The sequence below is a fragment of the Mya arenaria genome, chromosome 1, assembly GCF_026914265.1.
Source record: "Mya arenaria isolate MELC-2E11 chromosome 1, ASM2691426v1".
Lineage (NCBI taxonomy): Eukaryota > Metazoa > Mollusca > Bivalvia > Myida > Myidae > Mya > Mya arenaria.
This window is the reverse complement of record NC_069122.1, coordinates 61,082,583-61,102,155: the sequence shown is the minus strand read 5'-3', so window position 1 is coordinate 61,102,155 and position 19,573 is coordinate 61,082,583. Positions and strand designations below refer to the sequence as shown.

General features: G+C 33.1%; 1 protein-coding gene across 13 annotated transcripts in view; it reads right to left on the bottom strand.

Annotated features, from left to right (window-relative positions):
- Positions 1-275: 275 nt before the first annotated feature.
- The window catches only part of LOC128231363 (RNA-binding motif, single-stranded-interacting protein 2-like), a 130,502-nt gene continuing 111,204 nt past the window's right edge, over positions 276-19,573 (bottom strand). For 11 of the 13 annotated variants that reach the window (XM_052944129.1, XM_052944081.1, XM_052944181.1 and 8 more), the window contains exons 4-9: positions 13,719-13,810; positions 9,343-9,562; positions 8,186-8,286; positions 6,805-6,851; positions 6,348-6,513; positions 276-350 (exon numbers count right to left, since the gene is read on the bottom strand). In XM_052944129.1, coding sequence (XP_052800089.1) covers positions 276-350; positions 6,348-6,513; positions 6,805-6,851; positions 8,186-8,286; positions 9,343-9,562; positions 13,719-13,810 — 701 coding nt within the window. Of the gene's footprint in view, positions 351-3,914; positions 3,951-6,347; positions 6,514-6,804; positions 6,852-8,185; positions 8,287-9,342; positions 9,563-13,718; positions 13,811-19,573 lie in introns of all 13 variants that reach the window. The other 2 variants (XM_052944110.1, XM_052944091.1) reach the window with 2 other exon arrangements.

The window sequence follows — 19,573 nt, the reverse complement described above, 5'->3', positions numbered from 1 at the left end:
TTAATAGCAAATTCATCTCATAGATATTAAAAATGACATTCACTTTATAAATCATGCATATAATCTTTTTTTTTCAAATAGCAAACAATTATCTGCACATCACCTACTGAAAATTTAAACTAAAACAAAAATATATGAAGCTTTTACAACTTATTGTAACAAAGTTTAAAATGTTTTGCTTGTGCAGAACATTGTTTGCTGATGTCCTAGTTTGCTCATACATTAACTGGTTGCTATGGAAATAGTAACTATAGCAAAAACCTAACAACTTACCTCTATGGAACAGTTTGTAAAATGGTTGCCCCCTGATAAGGAACTTGTGTGTATCCCGGATTAGTTAAAGCTGCGTACTGAAATTAGAAAATAAATAAATTGTTTTAAATGTTTAAGGTGTCAAACTTTTAAGGATGCAATCTAAAAGCATACCACAAAAATCACAAGTAATTTACAATGAATAATAATAATATATAAAAAACACACTGCTTCGAGATATTTATAAAAAAAATCCTGTCTCAATGTGTATTGTTACTGATCACTTCATGACTACTTGTACACATATGAATATCAAACTTTTCCTTGCTTAAACAATTTAAATCCATTTAAGTTTGTAACACCACTACTTTTTTAAAACTAATATTAGCAGCAAACCATCAAAGTTAGTTATTTTGGAACAAACCAAAAACACAGTCAAGGTACAGGTAAGTTCCAAACTATGTTGAATTAATTAATAAAATGTTTAATGACTAACATTTGAGATATATGACATTGATCACCTGAACAACTGTTGTGGACTTAATAGTGTATAGTACACTCTTGTTTGTTAAATCAATTTCAACTGCATGCATATTAAGCCTTAAGACCATAAGCATAAAAAATAAGACAATCCAACCACCTCACTCAGTTAACATGACAAAAATGTCACATTAAGTTTGAACAGATTAAGAAGCAGTCATGTTTTTGTTCAATTAAATTTGACGTCAGGTTTATGAAATATTGTTTATATTTTTTTTTATAATTTTTCATAGACTCATAATCAAGTGCGATAAGTGACAATTCAAAACTCATGCCAACATACATGCTAACATTTTGTACAAAATGATAATGACTGCATCTTCTTTTTTTATTTAACAATGAATTAAACTACATGTGTAAACTCAACACTAGTATCACAGCCCATTAATACAGCTTTGTGCTGCGTTAAATTAGACCAGAATTTGTAGTAACAAATGCACAGCAAACTTAATGATTTAAAGCATTTTTTCTCAATTAATCTATTCCTCCGCAAAATGAGTTATTCAAATCAAGTTAAAGTGGTTGATTCAGGATTAAATGCCCAAACAATTGAGAGACCAATAATACTATGAAAACTACAGGGATGCCCAGTAGTTCAAAATTCAAAAATAAATCTTGTTGAGAGGCACATCTTTGCATTACTTTTTAGTTTAAAACATACAAAAATAATTAAGTATAAAATTAAACCAATAAATTGTTCGGACATTTAAACTGCTCAACCAGAAATCACACTTGCTTTCTGCATGGCTGATCATCTGTGTCTGTGAGTCATTTCTTGAACTCCATACATTTCCTCTTAGCTGATTCTAAATCAAACTGCTCGGTGCAATGTGCTATTTTTGGCTGATTCCGAATCACCCTGATAGGTGATATATACTTCTCTTGGGTGATTCTAGATCACTCAGCTTGGCTTTTGGCTGATTCTAAATCACACTGCTTGGTGTTATATGTTTCTCTTCACTGATTCTAAATCACACTGATATGTGTTCCTCTTGACTGATTCTAAATCACACCATACATATATTTCCCTGTGCTGGTTCTAAATCACACTGCATTATGTGCAATAACAATATCTATACCGATTCAATGCAAAGTGTTCAAAATGAGAATACAAATTATGCTAAGCTTTTATACCAACTATTTGTTGCATTTGTTTACATGACTTCATTGTGCAATTTAAAAGGCAAACATCACTCAGGTGTGCAAAATACTCATCTATATATTCTTCATGGATTTCAGATATTCTTCAGTTATTGCCGGCTCATCTTCTACATCAAAAACTCTAGCCGGCAAGTCTTCACTAACTTCAGACTCATCTTCTACATCAAGAACTCGAGCAGGCATGTCTTCACTAAATTCAGACTCATCTTCTACATCAAGAACTCTAGCTGGCATGTCTTCACTTAATTCACACTCATTTTTTTCATCAAGAAACCTAGCAGGCATGTCTTCACCAAATCACCAGTTTGCTGGTAGAAGTAATTCCTTCAACTAATCCTATATGATCTGCTGCTGTCAGCACCTTCCTAATCATCACATGTTGCTACCATTACTTATGATGCTTAAATTATTCCTCTCCTTTTAGATTCTCCGGTGTCTGCTTTAATTCCTCATTATTAAGATATAGCATATTTTGATGCAAATCGATTTCTCTCATTGTGTATAAATAATGTGAGACTGGGAAATAATTTATTTTTCTGAATTAAAATGATATAGGAAGTAAATTGTCTTCAACATTATACAAAATCAATGTTCTGTGTAAATAGCTTTGCAAAAATTTGCTTTATCGACGGCCAAATCACTTCTAAATTTGATGGTGTTTTTTATCATTATTAGAACATCAAAAAGTAATATATTTTACGACATTTGGCCATAATGCAAAGCATAATATAAAAGCAAATTTTGGCATTACAGAGCAAAATGTCTAACAAAACAATTACATTCAAACAAAAATGTTACGTTGAAGAAGCCTAAACACTTTGAACATGCATGCACCAGTTTTCCCATCTTCAGTTTTCTGCTAAAACGTGTACTTTAACTTTATTTACAATAGAAATTGTCATTTCTTTTTTATTACTGTTCTATTTTAGGTGCTATTTACATGGAAGTACTTGTAAATTGGCAGGCTGATATTACTTTTAAGGATGGGTGAGTAATTGTTCTACAAGTGCATTTATACAAATGATAAATATAGGTATATATACCTAGTCAATGAATGGGTATGTAAAAACAATTAAGATTTATTTTTGAATTTAATGGAATGTGATAAAAGTTACTGGCTTCTCAAAAAGCATAATATGGCAGTTTATTTTGGAACTAAAATGCTAAAGGAGTATAATGCACCTATGGAGTCCACAAAATGAATGCTTAGCATTGCGAAATTGGGTTGTTGGTTTGCAAACTTCCTATCAAACATTATATAACAAAAGGTTTCAGATTTTATCAACAAACTGTTTGAATTATTTAATATTGAATAGGGATTTCAAAATGGAGGAGAACCAAATTCCACGTGGTGCATCTACTGATGAGAGTACAGAAAATACATAACAGCAACATTTTCCAAGCTACGGAATAAACTGGGTACATTCATGTCTAACAACATAATAACTGCAGATTAAAATAAGAGGTGAAAAAGTTCTGTTATATAATTTAAATAAAGTAGGAACTTCTATGGAAAAACATAACATTTTCAAAATGCCCAATTTTCGGGTTCAATTTTTTTTCTTTTTGAAGGTTTGAGTGGAAAGGATGTCCAATATATTCTAACATTTTTCAGTGCAACGGTTTCATTAATTGATATATTTATTAAGTAAAAAAAATTGTCTTTCAAATCCAATGAAGTAAAATATATTGTCTTACAAAATAATTTTAAATTTTTGAAATCCTAATCGTTTATTTCCAAAAGTTCCTACTTTGGTCAATTTTCTTTCAATTAAATGCAGGCTCCGAGTTCCAACATGACTAGAGAAACTTTATCAGAATACATTGTACAAACTCTGGTTACAAGTGAAAATCAAACCATGAGTATATAATATATGGTAAAAACGAATACATTGGTCCAATCTCTATGTAAACTTTGTGCTATACATGTATGTAATGTAGTTAAAATATTGGAAAAGTACCTGAGTATAAAGAAACCTTTTTTGCAATTACTGATACTGAAACAAATAGAACAACTGCTATTAGGATTCTGACAAATTTCCATAATCATGATGTTAATAACATAATATGTAATAAAAATTCAAAAAAAGTCAGGGCTATTCCAGACAAACAAATAACCTACGAGGGTACAGCAATTTTTTCATCATATGTGATTGGGGGTCTTTCTTGCTAATTTGCAACAGGTGGTTGTTAAATTGTGTAATATGCGTGTGTTGGGGGTGTTGAAATCAAAATTGCATATGATGTAGGGGTAGAAACCACGGCAGACCAATTTAACAGATAATTTGTGTTACCTCCCTTGACATGTTTATATTTTGCGGAATTAACTTTGAGATTTCCCTTGATCACAACAAATGGCTGATTTGGCAGTTGCCCAGTCCCATTTATCAAACATTTCATGATTGTTAGCGGAGCTGTTCGTACTTGTACATTTTCGTACTAGTTAGAAAAAATATCTGATTAAAAAACAAAAACATGAAGGCATAAAAATGTTAAGGATCGAGGAAATAAAAGGATCGAAGAAAAAAAGAGGTAGGTCTAGAGACCTGAAACAAACATTTTTTACACCTCATATAAAAAAGGTTTCATGGCATTATACCAAGAAAATGTAGACGTTTCACACAAGTATTTTTTTGTCTTTTTTTATATAGATCTACTGCATCAGCAATATTTCCCGCATAATATGCAAAACTATTGGATTTGAATATTTTATTTGCAATTTTAGAAAGTGGTTAGCAGCCTCATCTTTTGGAAACAAGGTATTGAAACTATATGGATGGTGTGAGTTCTTTTTTGAAACAGAACTGTTTTAAAGCCTGTGTTTATCATTAACAGCATCCATAAAAGGCTAATGCAAGTCTGGAAACTTGGAACTAATAAATTCTTAATCTGTTTTCAGTAAATTAAAACTTTTGACCTTTTATGCTTGTAAATTTCAAATTGCTTCAGAACGAGGTTATTCCAGGTCGAAAAACAAAACAAATCAGGGGAGGACCACCAAACAATCTATTTGCTTCTGTAGGGGGGAGGTCTAATTGAAAAGTGCCTTCCTCCCAGGTTATATGTTTATATGGAAAAGCCCTAAAACACACAGCAACCTAATACCATTGATTCAACAAAATAAGACAGCTTAGATGTATACAATCATACATTTTACTGTTAGTTTGAGAATCAACATCTAAGTACCAAAACACACAAGTCAACCTATTTACAATAATGGAAAACATGTTTTCCTTCATTTGGCACATTATTTGGAATAATCATAGTATACAAAATGACATGTTCATGCCTTCGAAACAAGTTTCATTTCAGTATACCCAGCCTATTTATTGTTCTTTTAAAAGGCCCAAAAGTTAGTTCAAGATTTGCAATTTTATTGCTGAATTGGGAGTTTGAAATCAGAACAATGTTCACTTATTATTATCAAATTTAAAAAAAGAACTAAAACAAAACTGGGTGAGTGAAGAAACTTTTCGAAAACAATCATGCAATGTATAAAAATTGAGCAATGAAAAAACTGGCATAAAAATATGGCACATAAAATCTGCCTCCTAAACCTTTACCCAAAAAACAAAAAAAAATCACTTTCAAAAAGCTGCCTTTTCAGTCAGATACCAAGAAACACATGTATGCTTGTATTTCATCTCTCCTTAAAATTGTTCAATTCTTCTTTTTACAATTAAAGAGCGCAAACCACCATGTCAGTCTTCTTTTTACAAAAATGAATGCCCTTTTCTGGGTGCCACTGTTTATCACGCATATTGAGATGGTTGGCCTTAAGTCAATGGTTAATTCAGTTTAGAGGTGTGTCAACTTCTCCTACTGATTGGGTAGATATATGAAGCTGGCCCATTTGATTGGCTATTTGAGTAAAACAGGCTGGGTCAAGCCCTGATTGGTTATTCCCTGGTTGCATGGAGTTCTGTGGTATCATCTGCTTGAAATTTGATGTAAAAACTTTTCATTTTTTTAACAATTTCATGTGAAGTAATCAGAGAAAAAATAAAAACATAAAATTCTACATGCAAGAATAATTAAGGAGGCAAATGGCATGTTTATGTAAATAATTCAGATCAATGTGAACCAATATTGGAAAAAATACCTAGAATGCTTATATATAGTGTTTGGCTTATGACCATCATCCCATGTTCTGTGAAGCTTTCATTTTGTTATAAACCTGCTAAGTCAGGTATTGGGCAAGGAGGCCCGCCATGCCCTTATTCATTGCTTAACAATATTCCTGCAAGTACTTTTATGTGTGGTGTATGGCAAAGAACACCTGTATGTTTATTGCACTATTTCATTTAAAACATTGGTTTGAGTAAAGATGGTGAATGACAATGATGTCCACCTATGTCTTTATTTATCTCTTAGCTAATTCTTGAAATACTTACATGGGCCATGGGTGGTTGCATTATGTACTGGGGATTGATGAAGGCCCCAGGGTTGGACTGCACCTGGTAGGTTTGGGGGGAGGAGGCCATGGAGTAGCGGGGGAGGAGCCCAGGGGTCATCAGGGCAGCAGCTCCCGGTGCTGCTATACTGTAAGGCAGGTAGAAGCTGGAAAAAACAACAACAAAGCAGCATTATGAAAAGTCCACAGTGTGTTTAATATTGTAGTAACGAAACAAATAGTGGCAGAATGACATGTTAGATAGGAATATGTTCACATCTTGTATTTTCAATCTCATTGACCAATTTATACATTCTAAAAATGTCAGAATTTCAAGTATCAAACTGTAATACATTTTACACTGGAATAAAATCTTCCTGTAAGGCCAAGAAAATATGTTGTACGTTGCAAATAGTAAAGGGTTGTTATCTGTATAACATAACTAATATATTCCTTACCCATTTTGAGCTAAGGCAGCCTGGTCATATGCAAGTGTTGGGATTGTCTGTAAAAAAAACAACAACCAAATTCAAACTAATGTCTTAAAAGTAATAAGGAGCCGAAAATTTGTCTCAAAAATGTTTCTCTTTGTCTTGTTAGTAGAAGCATTGACAAACATGCACAAACAGTACAGGAACCCTAACATTCACAAAGACTCACAGAAATCATTTGTTGTCATAAATTTCTCACCTTGTTAAGTGTATTAAATAAAATATATTTAAAGAAATGCTGTTTAATAATATACTCAATCCTTTCTCCATTCTGAGGCAACCTCTATCAACCAACTAAGCTTTATTTATATTGTTGCTGCTTAAAATAACTTGAGGATTATTTTTCTTATCACTGTTTAGACTGTTTAAAACAATAAGCCAAACATTTATGGTTACCAAAATAACATACAATAATGTTGCCATAAACCAACTAGAACACTGATTATAACTGGTTTAAATATGGGAGAAAATATTTGTGGGTCATGGTGAAGGTCGTTATAATAATAACCGTAATTTTGGATGAATAAAACTTTCATTAAATATGATACATTCAAAGAGCCCAAAATGGATTGCAAGCATGAATTTGCATTAAATAATAATGTTGATACCAGTTTTGGTTTTCAAGACAATCCATTGTTAATAACAGAAATATCTCTTTTTCTGCCTTTTTGTTAAAATCATTTTTTTTTTATTTGCATCAGTCTTACATGGAAGAGTTAAACAAAACATGTTACATGAAGGTAGGGGCATGCGCTTTACACAGTGAACAAGGGAGTTAATAGAACATGCATAAATCATATCACAGAAATGGAATTGCCTCCCATAGAATGATACAAAATATACACAACAAAGATGTTAGTATAACCATAGTGCATTTAGGAAGTCTGTTCTCTGTTCAATTAATATAAGATGGACAAATTTGTGACACTATTTTAATGATCTGAATACATCAAAGTTATCAAAGAAGGCTGCAAACTTTAACAGTTTTATCTTACTTATCAAAAAAATAAAATTATCCACACTTTAGATTTAATGCTAATTTTTTGCTTAATCTATAATTCGGATATGTCACAGGGCACAGACTAAAAATATTCCCTACCAAGTGCATGGAAATTAGTCCTAGAAAATAAGCTAAATTTCCTAAAACTTTTCAGGAATACTTTTTAACTATCATACTATTCAATATTGATACATAAAAATACATCAATAAGACGAAACTGCCTATATAGTATGCAAAATTATTCAGATTACATAGTTAAATACATGGGGTACACATCTATATATATAATATATATATTTGTAACATTTACGACTTTTTTACGAGAATTAAGGCCCAACGGGAACTTACTACATCAGTTCCGTTGGCCCATAATTTCGTGGGTTGAATATACGGCACCTTTTTCTTGTTTCCTCCATCGGCAAACTTTGCAAGCAATGATTCTGTGCAGCCTACAGTATAGAAAATGGTTGTAGACATGTCACATGGTATACAATCACGTATGTGTGTACGCTTCATTACATTCACCGTACCTTATGTTCAAGTTTCCAATTTTTCACCAGCTAGCTGCAATGGACTACAAACTAACACTTCTTATTTCTTCCTTCAAAAATACTTATAATTTAAGAATTGCAATATACTTAATTGACAGCAATTAAGAACTGAGTCTGAATGGTGTACATTATTTCTTCATTATACTGCATATCATAATGCACTGTATAATACCGTTTATGTATTCTTAAAGGATATCCTATAATTTATTTTAAATTTCCTTTGCATGTTTGAGTGTATTCTTATTCATTACTAAACAGTGAAATGCCATTCATCTGGACTTAAAATGAACCATCCTGTTAATGGAAGGTCTTTGAATTTATCAAAGGAAATGTCCTATGATGTTCAATATTTGGATATAAGTCAGAAAATCCAAAACTATTCAAAGCTACAAAATGTTTTTTTCACAAAAGAATGTTGAATGTTTTGAACACACCAAAACAGCCTTTGCTTTGTTGACTTGTTGAATATCTTATGTACACAAAACCATATGTAATATTTAGACAAGATAAACATGATCTGTTTGGACAACATTGATATGAAATAGATACAAGAGATTCGTATTTAATCTTTAAGAAAATAATGTTTATCACCTGGGAACAATAGTTTTATGTATAAATACATAAACCATCTTAAAATCTGCATACTAATGTCTACATAAAAGGTAAAATATTGTGCAATACAGTCCGGGTTTCATATTCTAGTTGTTTTTAATTAAAAAAAGCATTTATGGTTAAGTTACAAATGTCTGACTATTTCATTCAATGCCCGATGGAAACCATACAATACAATGTATACAATGATCATGTTTGAGAAACATATAAAAACAAACACATTTATAAGGAAGAAATATTATTTCATTCCACAATATTTTGGAAGTCAAAAACGAGGCCAAAATGGGCAAAAAGTTGAAGCTCTGGGTAATGTTTAAGAAATATTCTTTATGAACAGCATACCTGGCAGGATTTTTCCGTTAAAGCCGTTAATCACTGCATCACACTTTTCCTTGGACTCCATTCTCGCGAAGCCGACCCCACGACTGACACCATCGGGTTTCCTTAAAATCCTGGTCGAGATAACCGTCCCATAATCCTTCAGCATGTTCTCCAGGTTCTGTTCGGAGAAGTAGAGCGGAAGGTTCGCGATGTACAGGTTCGTCGGATCCTGCTCTTGTTGCTGAAAACAAAGCAGAATTAACATTAAAGTCATCACATTAGCAACAATTAATTTAAGATGTTCTAGCATAAATGTTTTACAGCATTAAAATTGACAGTATGGAAGAACAAATTAACATTAACATTATATAAATTTAAGATGGGGACTGCCGTTTGAATCTTGTTTATTAAAGAAAAAAATAATTGGATCATGCTGTTGTTGCTATGGTTGCTTTTTCATTAAGTTGTCCAATTTCGCAGTGACTACTGTTTGTTTCAATGGCCTAACCCAGGCTTCAGTGAAAACATTAATGCCTTTTTTGAAGACAATGTAAGGCAACTTCAATCTATCATTTATTTAGGAATGAGCTTCGAGTCAGAAGAAAAATGATTTCTTCACAGATGCAGGAGCAGACCCAGGATTTAACACATGTAAATTGATTTTTTCAATACATTGAACAACAACATGCAGTTGTTCAATTGTCTTCTATAATAAAACATTAATAATAGTACATAATTATTATGCTATTAGAAAATGTTATAAAAATATAACGAAACAATGTAAATGCATGTCAGAACTGGTTTGCAAAGGAAAAGGTGACGTTACGGAAAAGAAATTGAAATTTGAACTTGTGATTTAAAGGTCTTTTGATCAGAATTGACATGTATTTCATCAGCATAATTTAGTTTTGAATCTATAATGACAGTTTGCCCCAATGAATAAACCATTCTATGTATAGATAGACATCTCTTTGATAGCAGCGTCATTCATTGAAAAATGAAATTCAGTGAATGTCAGGTCGTTTTGCAAAATTATAGGTGTTTATTGGCCGACTGATCGACTAAATGTTATTTCATTGATCATACTGCTTGCAAAGTGCATTAAATATCGATTACCAAAATGTTGGCTCAAATATAAGCAAGATTTCCTTATAGAATCAATTAAGTTCACAGATTTTGTTGATCTTTTAATGTTTATGTAATTCTTGATCAAACATAAGGCTATTGTACAATGAAATCATAGTCTAACACTATGTCAACAGACGTGGTATATCTAACAAATATGGTTATTTACGCAACGGAAATAAATGGTTTAAACATCGGCAAACGAGTGGCTCCATGTTTATCATGTCAACAGACGAATTCCAGCACCATATATCAGCCTTTATTTGCCAAATGTGGTTGTAAAATGCACACTTTTGCTGACATTAAACAGATCTTGCTTCAACTTGTTTGAAGTATACCCTTGGATTCGGAATGTTTATTATGAAGAAATATCTTGTCAAATTATTGATTGTTGATGATTTTTTCTCACTCACAGAAACTTGGGTGTTATTATTTTCCACTAGCCTAAAATGTGAAAACACAAAACAGTTTAACCTTGAAGAAAATGTGGTTTATAAATGCCGGTAGTTATACTTGATAAGAAGATCATTATACTCATCAAATAATTATTCATCATTGGTTGAACAGTTCTAATGAAATGACCTTTCCCCCCTTTACTGGAGAGCAGATTCTATACCAGTTTGTGACCAATTTCTGGCTTGCTCACATTTAATAAGGGCTCTCACCACCCCAGTTTAGGTTCAATAACTATTGTCTAAGGGTTTCCCACTAATAGTTTTGTTTTTATTGTCAACCTATTAAATGACATACAATAGGAAGGCATTGTTTGATTAGATTACAAATCATAAACCACAGACCTCAAAAGGAAGGGAAGGACAGCTTTAAATCACTTCCATATTGTATAATTGAACAATAATGTTCTGTTGTATTTTTTAATTCAATTTAACAAACATTTTATTCATGAAATTTTATTTTAGTTTTACTTTTTCAAAGCATGAGTTTCTGACCAGGAATGTGTGTGAGCCTCTATAATCATGATGCCAAAACAAAACACTCTTTTTTCATATGAAAAAATATTTTGCAAAAAAATAAATCATGACACTTTTAGAAAGTACAGAATGATTAAAGTAATAATGGCCCCTGTGTAAAGTTAACCGCACCATAATGTCAGCTCACATTTATCAAAATACCATTGATGTTAAAATCTGGTTATTTAAACAATTAACAGGGGTTCATTTTTCAGCTAAAATCAATATATTCTGGATGACACTTTTAACCCTATAAAGTGGGTGGAAATGTTGAAGTGATTTGGCTCTTTGCCAAGATTTTGATATATAGTACCTATAAAATGCCGAAATTAAAAAGTTGTCTCCATAAATGGGTAGGTATGTCATGTAAGGGTGCCTTTGGAATGACCTAGTAATAAATCTTGGAAGTTAACAGCAGAATTTTACAATGGCCACTCCAGGGGAGTTGACATACGCTAAAATAACTGTTGACTTACTTTATTCTTTCATAGGGTAGGGGGAACATTGAATAGTAACATGTCTAACGTTTCAATACAATTTTTTTGTATCTGAAATCATATTTTTCATGTAAGAAGCTTAGAAGTAAACAAGTTCCCCCGAAACGTATCAGTCATTAAAACCAGACTTTAGAGTTCAATGAGAAATGATAGTCATGCAGTTGTCAAGAGACAGATTTCTTAAATTTAAAATAAAACAGTGCTTTATCGTATCAGATTTCTCTTAAAACAGCAATTTTAATGAAGCTATTAACGACATTGAAATTTGATTTTGCTAAGGTTTGAACGAAAAACAGTTTGTTTACTCAGAATTGTGTCCAAATGCATTGCAGGTATTCCATTATGTTTTTGTCAAACAACAATAACCCTTTCATTTCTGCACCTAACAATAAATTTAAAGAACAAATTTGTGCATTTATTCATACATGCCATATCCCCCAGCAGGTGGGAAAAATCCCCCAGAATTTTGACCCATCCCCTGGTCCCCGGCCGGGGGATATGGATCAAAACTTGCTTAAGGTTGACAGTGGAAAGCATCAATAATATTATGAGTGTGAAATTCCATGAATGACCGTGATAACTAAGTCAAAAAATTATTGTAGTTTGAGTGTATTTCTGTATTTGTTCTTATATTATAAATGCAGATATTGCGCAAATTTTTGTCGCATAATAATACGCTGGTGTAATATCAAAATCCCCTGGAATTCAGACCAAAATCCCGTGGGAAGCCTCTCAAAAATATGGCAAGTATGTTTATCTAATTTCCTAGTTTAATAACTAGACCAAGAAAGGAGCAGCAGTCCCTGGTTGTGCCCTTCTGAATGGGTATGGCCCATGATCCTTGTGCCCTTTTCAACTGGATCTTGGTTCAATTTTAAGTTTCTCCAGAGATTAACCCGGTGTTTCTGTTGCAGTTGTATTGGAATGTATTATGCCTAGAAATCTAGTTGTTGACATGCACATGCATCTTTTTTTGTTAAATATCATAGAAGCACCCAAGTTCATAAAAATCTAAATAACTACGCCCAAATGTAAATGTTTCTAAAAGGCTATGCCCAAATGTTAATGCTTCTAAAAGTTAAGCCATAATGTTAATGTTTCTAAATGGCTTCACCATAATGTAAATGTTTCTAAATGGTTATGCCATAATGGAAATGTTTCTAAATGGCTATGCCATAATGTAAATGTTTCTAAATGGCTATGCCATAATGTAAATGTTTCTAAATGGCTATGCCATAATGTAAATGTTTCTAAATGGCTATGCCATAATGTAAACGTTTCTAAATGGCTATGCCATAATGTAAATGTTTCAAATGGTTATGCCATAATGGAAATGATTCTAAATGGCTATGCCATAATGTAAATGTTTCTAAATGGCTATGCCATAATGTAAATGTTTTTAAATAGCTATTCCATAATGTAAATGTTTCTAAATGGTTATGCCATTATGGAAATGTTTCTAAATGGCTATGCAATAATGTAAATGTTTCAAAATGGCTATGCAATAATGTAAATGTTTCAAAATGGCTATGCGATAATGTAAACGTTTCTAAATGGCTATGCCATAATGTAAATGTTTCTAAATGGCTATTCAATAATGTAAATGTTTCTAAATGGCTATGCCATAATGTAAATGTTTCTAAATGGCTATGCGATAATGTAAACGTTTCTAAATGGCTATGCCATAATGTAAATGTTTCTAAATGGCAATGCAATAATGTAAATGTTTCTAAATGGCTATGCCATAATGTAAATGTTTCTAAATGGCTATGCCTGTAAAAAGTCCCCTACATACCCCATGCCCTACCTTTGCCATCTGCGCCTGGATTCCCTGAGCTTGGAGCGCCTGGACTGCGACTTCAGCAGCCTGGTTTGTCTCAAAGTCCACGAAACCATATCCTGAAAAACAGTAAGATTTCAGAATTAAATATCATTCATAAATGCCATTAACAGCTGATACCGGCTACATTAACACAAGTGTACATGGTCATTTTAAGATGCATACCAAGTTTCATGTTACTATTTAATGTTTAAAATCTTTTTTCGTTATAAACAACATAAAAAATGCTTGATGGCGATAGCTACAACAACAATGCTGTAGCGGCTATCAGAATATCTCATCATTTTTTGCCAAAAACAAAACAACAACAGACATGCTAAAAACTCTGAAAGCCCTAGAAAAATATCTGCAGAAAATATGTGCTGCTAAAAACAGTTTAAAGATATGTCAATAAGTCTTTCAATGCCCATAAGCGAACAGTCATAGGTACAATAGGAACATGACTTATTCTTAGAAACTTCCAATAACCCATAGTTATCCAGACAGATTATTGATATAGATCTTAACCTTGTCTATGTGTGAATTTGGAGATTATTTAAGTAGAGAGAAAAGTGGATAAAATCACAAATACCTCCACAAAGCTTTTGGTATTTTTCACTTTGGCTTTATTTCCTTAGAGGGACAGTTTCCAGACATAAATCAACTCACGTTTTCAATATGCGAAACTTTAAAAAAATACTTATGAAACCAAAATATTCCTGTGGGAAAAACCTTTGTTAACAGTCTCAAAAGCTTGTATCTGAACCTAAATCTGTCTACAAATAATTCAGAGATGTACGGATGAACATGCCATAAGGAGAGATGGACAGAATAACATGTAATAGGGAGAGATAGACAGAAGAACATGTAATAGGGAGAGATGGACAGAATAACATGTAATAGGGAGAGATGGACAGAATAACATGTAATAGGGAGAGATGGACAGAATAACATGTAATAGGGAGAGATGGACAGAAGAACATGTAATAGGAAGAGATGGACAGGAGAACATGCCATAGGGAGAGATGGACAGGAGAACATGCCATAGGGAGAGATGGACAGGAGAACATGCCATAGGGAGAGATGGACAGGAGAACATGAAATAGGAAGAACAGGTTCGGGAGAGATGGACAAACGTACATGTAATAGGGAGAGATGGACAGAAGAACATGTCATAGGAAGAGATGGACAGACGAAAAGAAGGTTGAGATTGACAGAAGGAAATGCAATGAGAAGAAATGGACAAAAGAACAATCAGGGATGTACTGACAGACGTTGTATGTATCAATTAAAAGTAGAGACAAACTAGGCTGTTTTTCTACATGGTAAACAATCTCATTCTTCTTCTTCTTTAATTAGTGTCAGAGTCAATCAATGCCAATTGACAAAACTCTCTTTCAATGGAAATTACCATTGATTATGTGCGTGTACACAACCAATTCCTACATCGATTTTATACAAAATAATATGTTCATGTTTCAATTAAATGAGCATTTTACTTGTAGTTGCATAATAAAAAAAATATTGTTTACATAATAAACCTTTCAGCAAGTTTTAACATCCTTTCAGTCAATAGTTATAAATGTATTTTCAAGGAATAAAACTTAGACAGGAAAAAATGTGGGGACTGAAATGGAGAACACTAAAAATGTCTGTTAGGGAAGAGAAATATTTCGCAAACAGGTTATTTCTTCATTACAGGATCATAAATTTTCTAGTTGCTTCTTGCTTTTGAGTAATTGGCCGTTAAGCTAATGGTACAGACTATGTTATTGGAATATTAATGGCTATTTAAGGAAATAATGACCACAATTATAAAGCATTTGCTGGTCTAAATTGCAGCAAACTGCTTATAAAATATGTTTCTTCCACACCAATAACTGCAAGTATTAACATTAATATCATAATAATGTATATAAGATAAAAGAGAACAGGATATATACTGATACCCTTGCACTTAAAGTGGAGTAGACACAAATCAGGAAGTCAGGAAAAGTACCAAGAAGTACCAGATTCATAAATGCTCTAATATGCATTTTAAGAGGAAAACAATGCAACAATAATATATCCAAGGACAAACTCTAAAGATAAACATGGCCAAATAATAGGCTAGTGTAAAGGCACATTAGAATTGATGAAAGCCCACCAGGCACACAGTATGACAAGCCATAAGAAAACATACACACCCATAAGACAACATACATGCCCACAAGACAGACAACATACACACCCATAAGACAACATACATGCCCACAAGACAGACAACATACACACCCATAAGACAACATACATGCCCACAAGACAGACAACATACACACCCATAAGACAACATACACGCCCATAAGACAGACAACATACACACCCATAAGACAACATACATGCCCATAAGACAGACAACATACACGCCCATAAGACAGACAACATACACACCCATAAGACAACATACATGCCCATAAGACAGACAACATACACACCCATAAGACAACATACATGCCCATAAGACAGACAACATACACACCCATAAGACAACATACATGCCCATAAGACAGACAACATACACACCCATAAGACAACATACACACCTATAAGACAACATACACACCCATAAGACAACATACATGCCCATAAGACAGACAACATACACACCCATAAGACAACATACATGCCCATAAGACAGACAACATACACACCCATAAGACAACATACATGCCCATAAGACAGACAACATACACACCCATAAGACAACATACATGCCCATAAGACAGACAACATACACACCCATAAGACAACATACATGCCCATAAGACAGACAACATACACACCCATAAGACAACATACATGCCCATAAGACAGACAACATACACACCTATAAGACAACATACACACCTATAAGACAACATACACACCTATAAGACAACATACACACCTATAAGACAACATACATGCCCATAAGACAACATACACACCTATAAGACAACATACACACCTATAAGACAACATACATGCCTATAAGACAACATACACACCTATAAGACAACATACACACCTATAAGACAACATACACACCTATAAGACAACATACACACCTATAAGACAACATACATGCCCATAAGACAGACAACATACACACCTATAAGACAACATACACACCTATAAGACAACATACACACCTATAAGACAACATACACACCTATAAGACAACATACACACCTATAAGACAACATACATGCCCATAAGACAGACAACATACACACCTATAAGACAACATACACACCCATAAGACAACATACACACCTATAAGACAACATACACACCTATAAGACAACATACATGCCCATAAGACAGACAACATACACACCTATAAGACAACATACACACCTATAAGACAACATACATGCCCATAAGACAGACAACATACACACCTATAAGACAACATACACACCTATAAGACAACATACACACCTATAAGACAACATACACACCTATAAGACAACATACACACCTATAAGACAACATACACACCCATAAGACAACATACATGCCCATAAGACAACAGACAAGTGCTGACTGAAAATGACAGGGAAACCTGATTCCGGTAGTGTTAGCTATAAATACATTGAACTCTGAAATGTCCAGTATATATTCATTCATACTAGAGTACTAATTGAGAGAATTGTGTCTATTACAATCTCTTGACATCGGCATATTGATTTGATTCTCAATTTGTCTGGCAAAGCATCACCTTGTAAGATATCTGAAAGTTTGGTTGAGATTGAGATTTGACTGAGCATTTTTGTGATATTGGGGCCAGTGGGAAATGCTGTCATTTCATTGAAACACTGCAACCTAATTCAAGTTCTGGGTTCAAATTATTTCTTCAACAATTTCTTGATTCCATTCACATCTTGTTCAACTGCCAAGGGTGAAGATAAGAGGAGTGTAATTAAATTCTCCAGGGAACATTTAATCGAAGCTCCATTATCTAATTCTGAGAAAGGAAAACAAAACCATATGGGAATTTCTACAACTGATGTCATTATAGAATGTGAAACATTAAAAAAATCAAAACAAGTTCTGCTGATAATGAAACAATATTGTCTTGACAATGTTTGAGCCATAAGTTAGACAACTGTTATTTGGCTACAGGGCACGGGAATTTTATTTGAACAAGATTGCATAGCTATATGTTTGTCCCTTATGTGTTGCATTTGAATTTAATTGCAAGCATTCTGCACTATAGACCAAGAATATTGATGTTCAAAATAATGAGAAACAGAAGACTGAAGCAGAAAATTATTAGCATTATACTAAATTTCCATTTGGTCTGGACAATTCTCTAGCATATTTCCAAAAGTATATGGATGTAAAAAGAAATGCAAGAACTCAGGATAAAGTAGCTTGGATAAAAGATTTATAGAGCACTGATGATGATTAAGATTGGTGTAGCAATATAAACACGAGTTCTGACCCTCCACCCATGAGGTCATGGGAGTCCCTGTTGGCCACAAGAACTGCTAAACCAGAGGAAACAGATTCAAACTTGATTCTTATAATGACCTTGGCTATAAGAAACTCAGTAAAGATGAAATATATTTTTCCGGACACGCATACAATTTGTTCTAGCTCTAATTTATAATCTCAAAAAGATTAGAAACATTACTATACAATGACTCCTGAATAAGATAGGAATAACAGTGGAAACATCATGGGGCCAATATTAATTTCTAGAATCCTGAGCAAATCCAACTAATCATGGTTGACTTTTGACGTTTCTGAAATACAATTTGGGAAATATTGAAACAACAGAGGATGCCTCTTAAATCGATAGACAAATGTCTGTACTATGCTAATGCCCTGCTTATTATAACAGTGAATGAAAAATGGTGATGTGTATTTTGTGTTGGGGATATTACCAGAACTTGAAAGAGATGAAGCTAGCACCAGCAGTGAGAAGGAATGACTAAGTGTGGACTCAGTCATTGGCAATGGTGCAAAGCAAACATGATGCAGAGCAAAGTAGTGCAGATCTCTGAAGCAGTATCACCATACATTGTATACCTTTATTTGTTAGAATAGATGATTAACAAAACCATCAGGCAAGTTATTAAAATTCTTATGATGAAATATATTTATCAGAATTTATTCAATATGGCTTTGAATCAGATTTTTTTCTAACAGGAGAATATGATAGAATGTTTCTAAATTTGTCCTCCCCTAATATTTTTAGTTATTTATTTTTATCTCAAATGTTTCTGAATTTGTTTTTCCAAGAATTGTTTATTTTATTTTTTCCTGCTCTTTGTCAATAATTTACAAATTGTCTGACACAAGGTCCCTAAGGCTTTTTGACTAATAAGGCAAACACTTGTAGTCTGGTATGATAAATATTGCTCAATTAAGTGGGTAAAAAATCAATTCCAATGCTCAGAGGGTTTGAACAATTAGACAATCAAGTTGGACATGGAATGCACATGTTGGCTTTAGATAATTATGATTCGATCATGAGGACAAAAGTACAAAAGGTACTTGATAGGTCCGGTATGCTTTCGATTGATAAAACCATTGTACAGAGCACATGGACATTGTATGATGGTGTTTAGAACATGTTGATTACATCAGGATGCATTTAACACTACAACTGGTACTTTGTATTAATGTTTAAAGGGTTTTATGCTTTTATCATCATGAAATCAATACTGAAATGAAGCAGAATAGTGTTCTAGTAGTCACAGAGTGTGATGCAGAAGTACTGGGGACCATTTCATCAAAGATCTCAGCCGTTAAGTGTAATTATATTAAAGTATTTTTTGTCTTTATTTTGTAAAATCTTACCTTTAACCAGT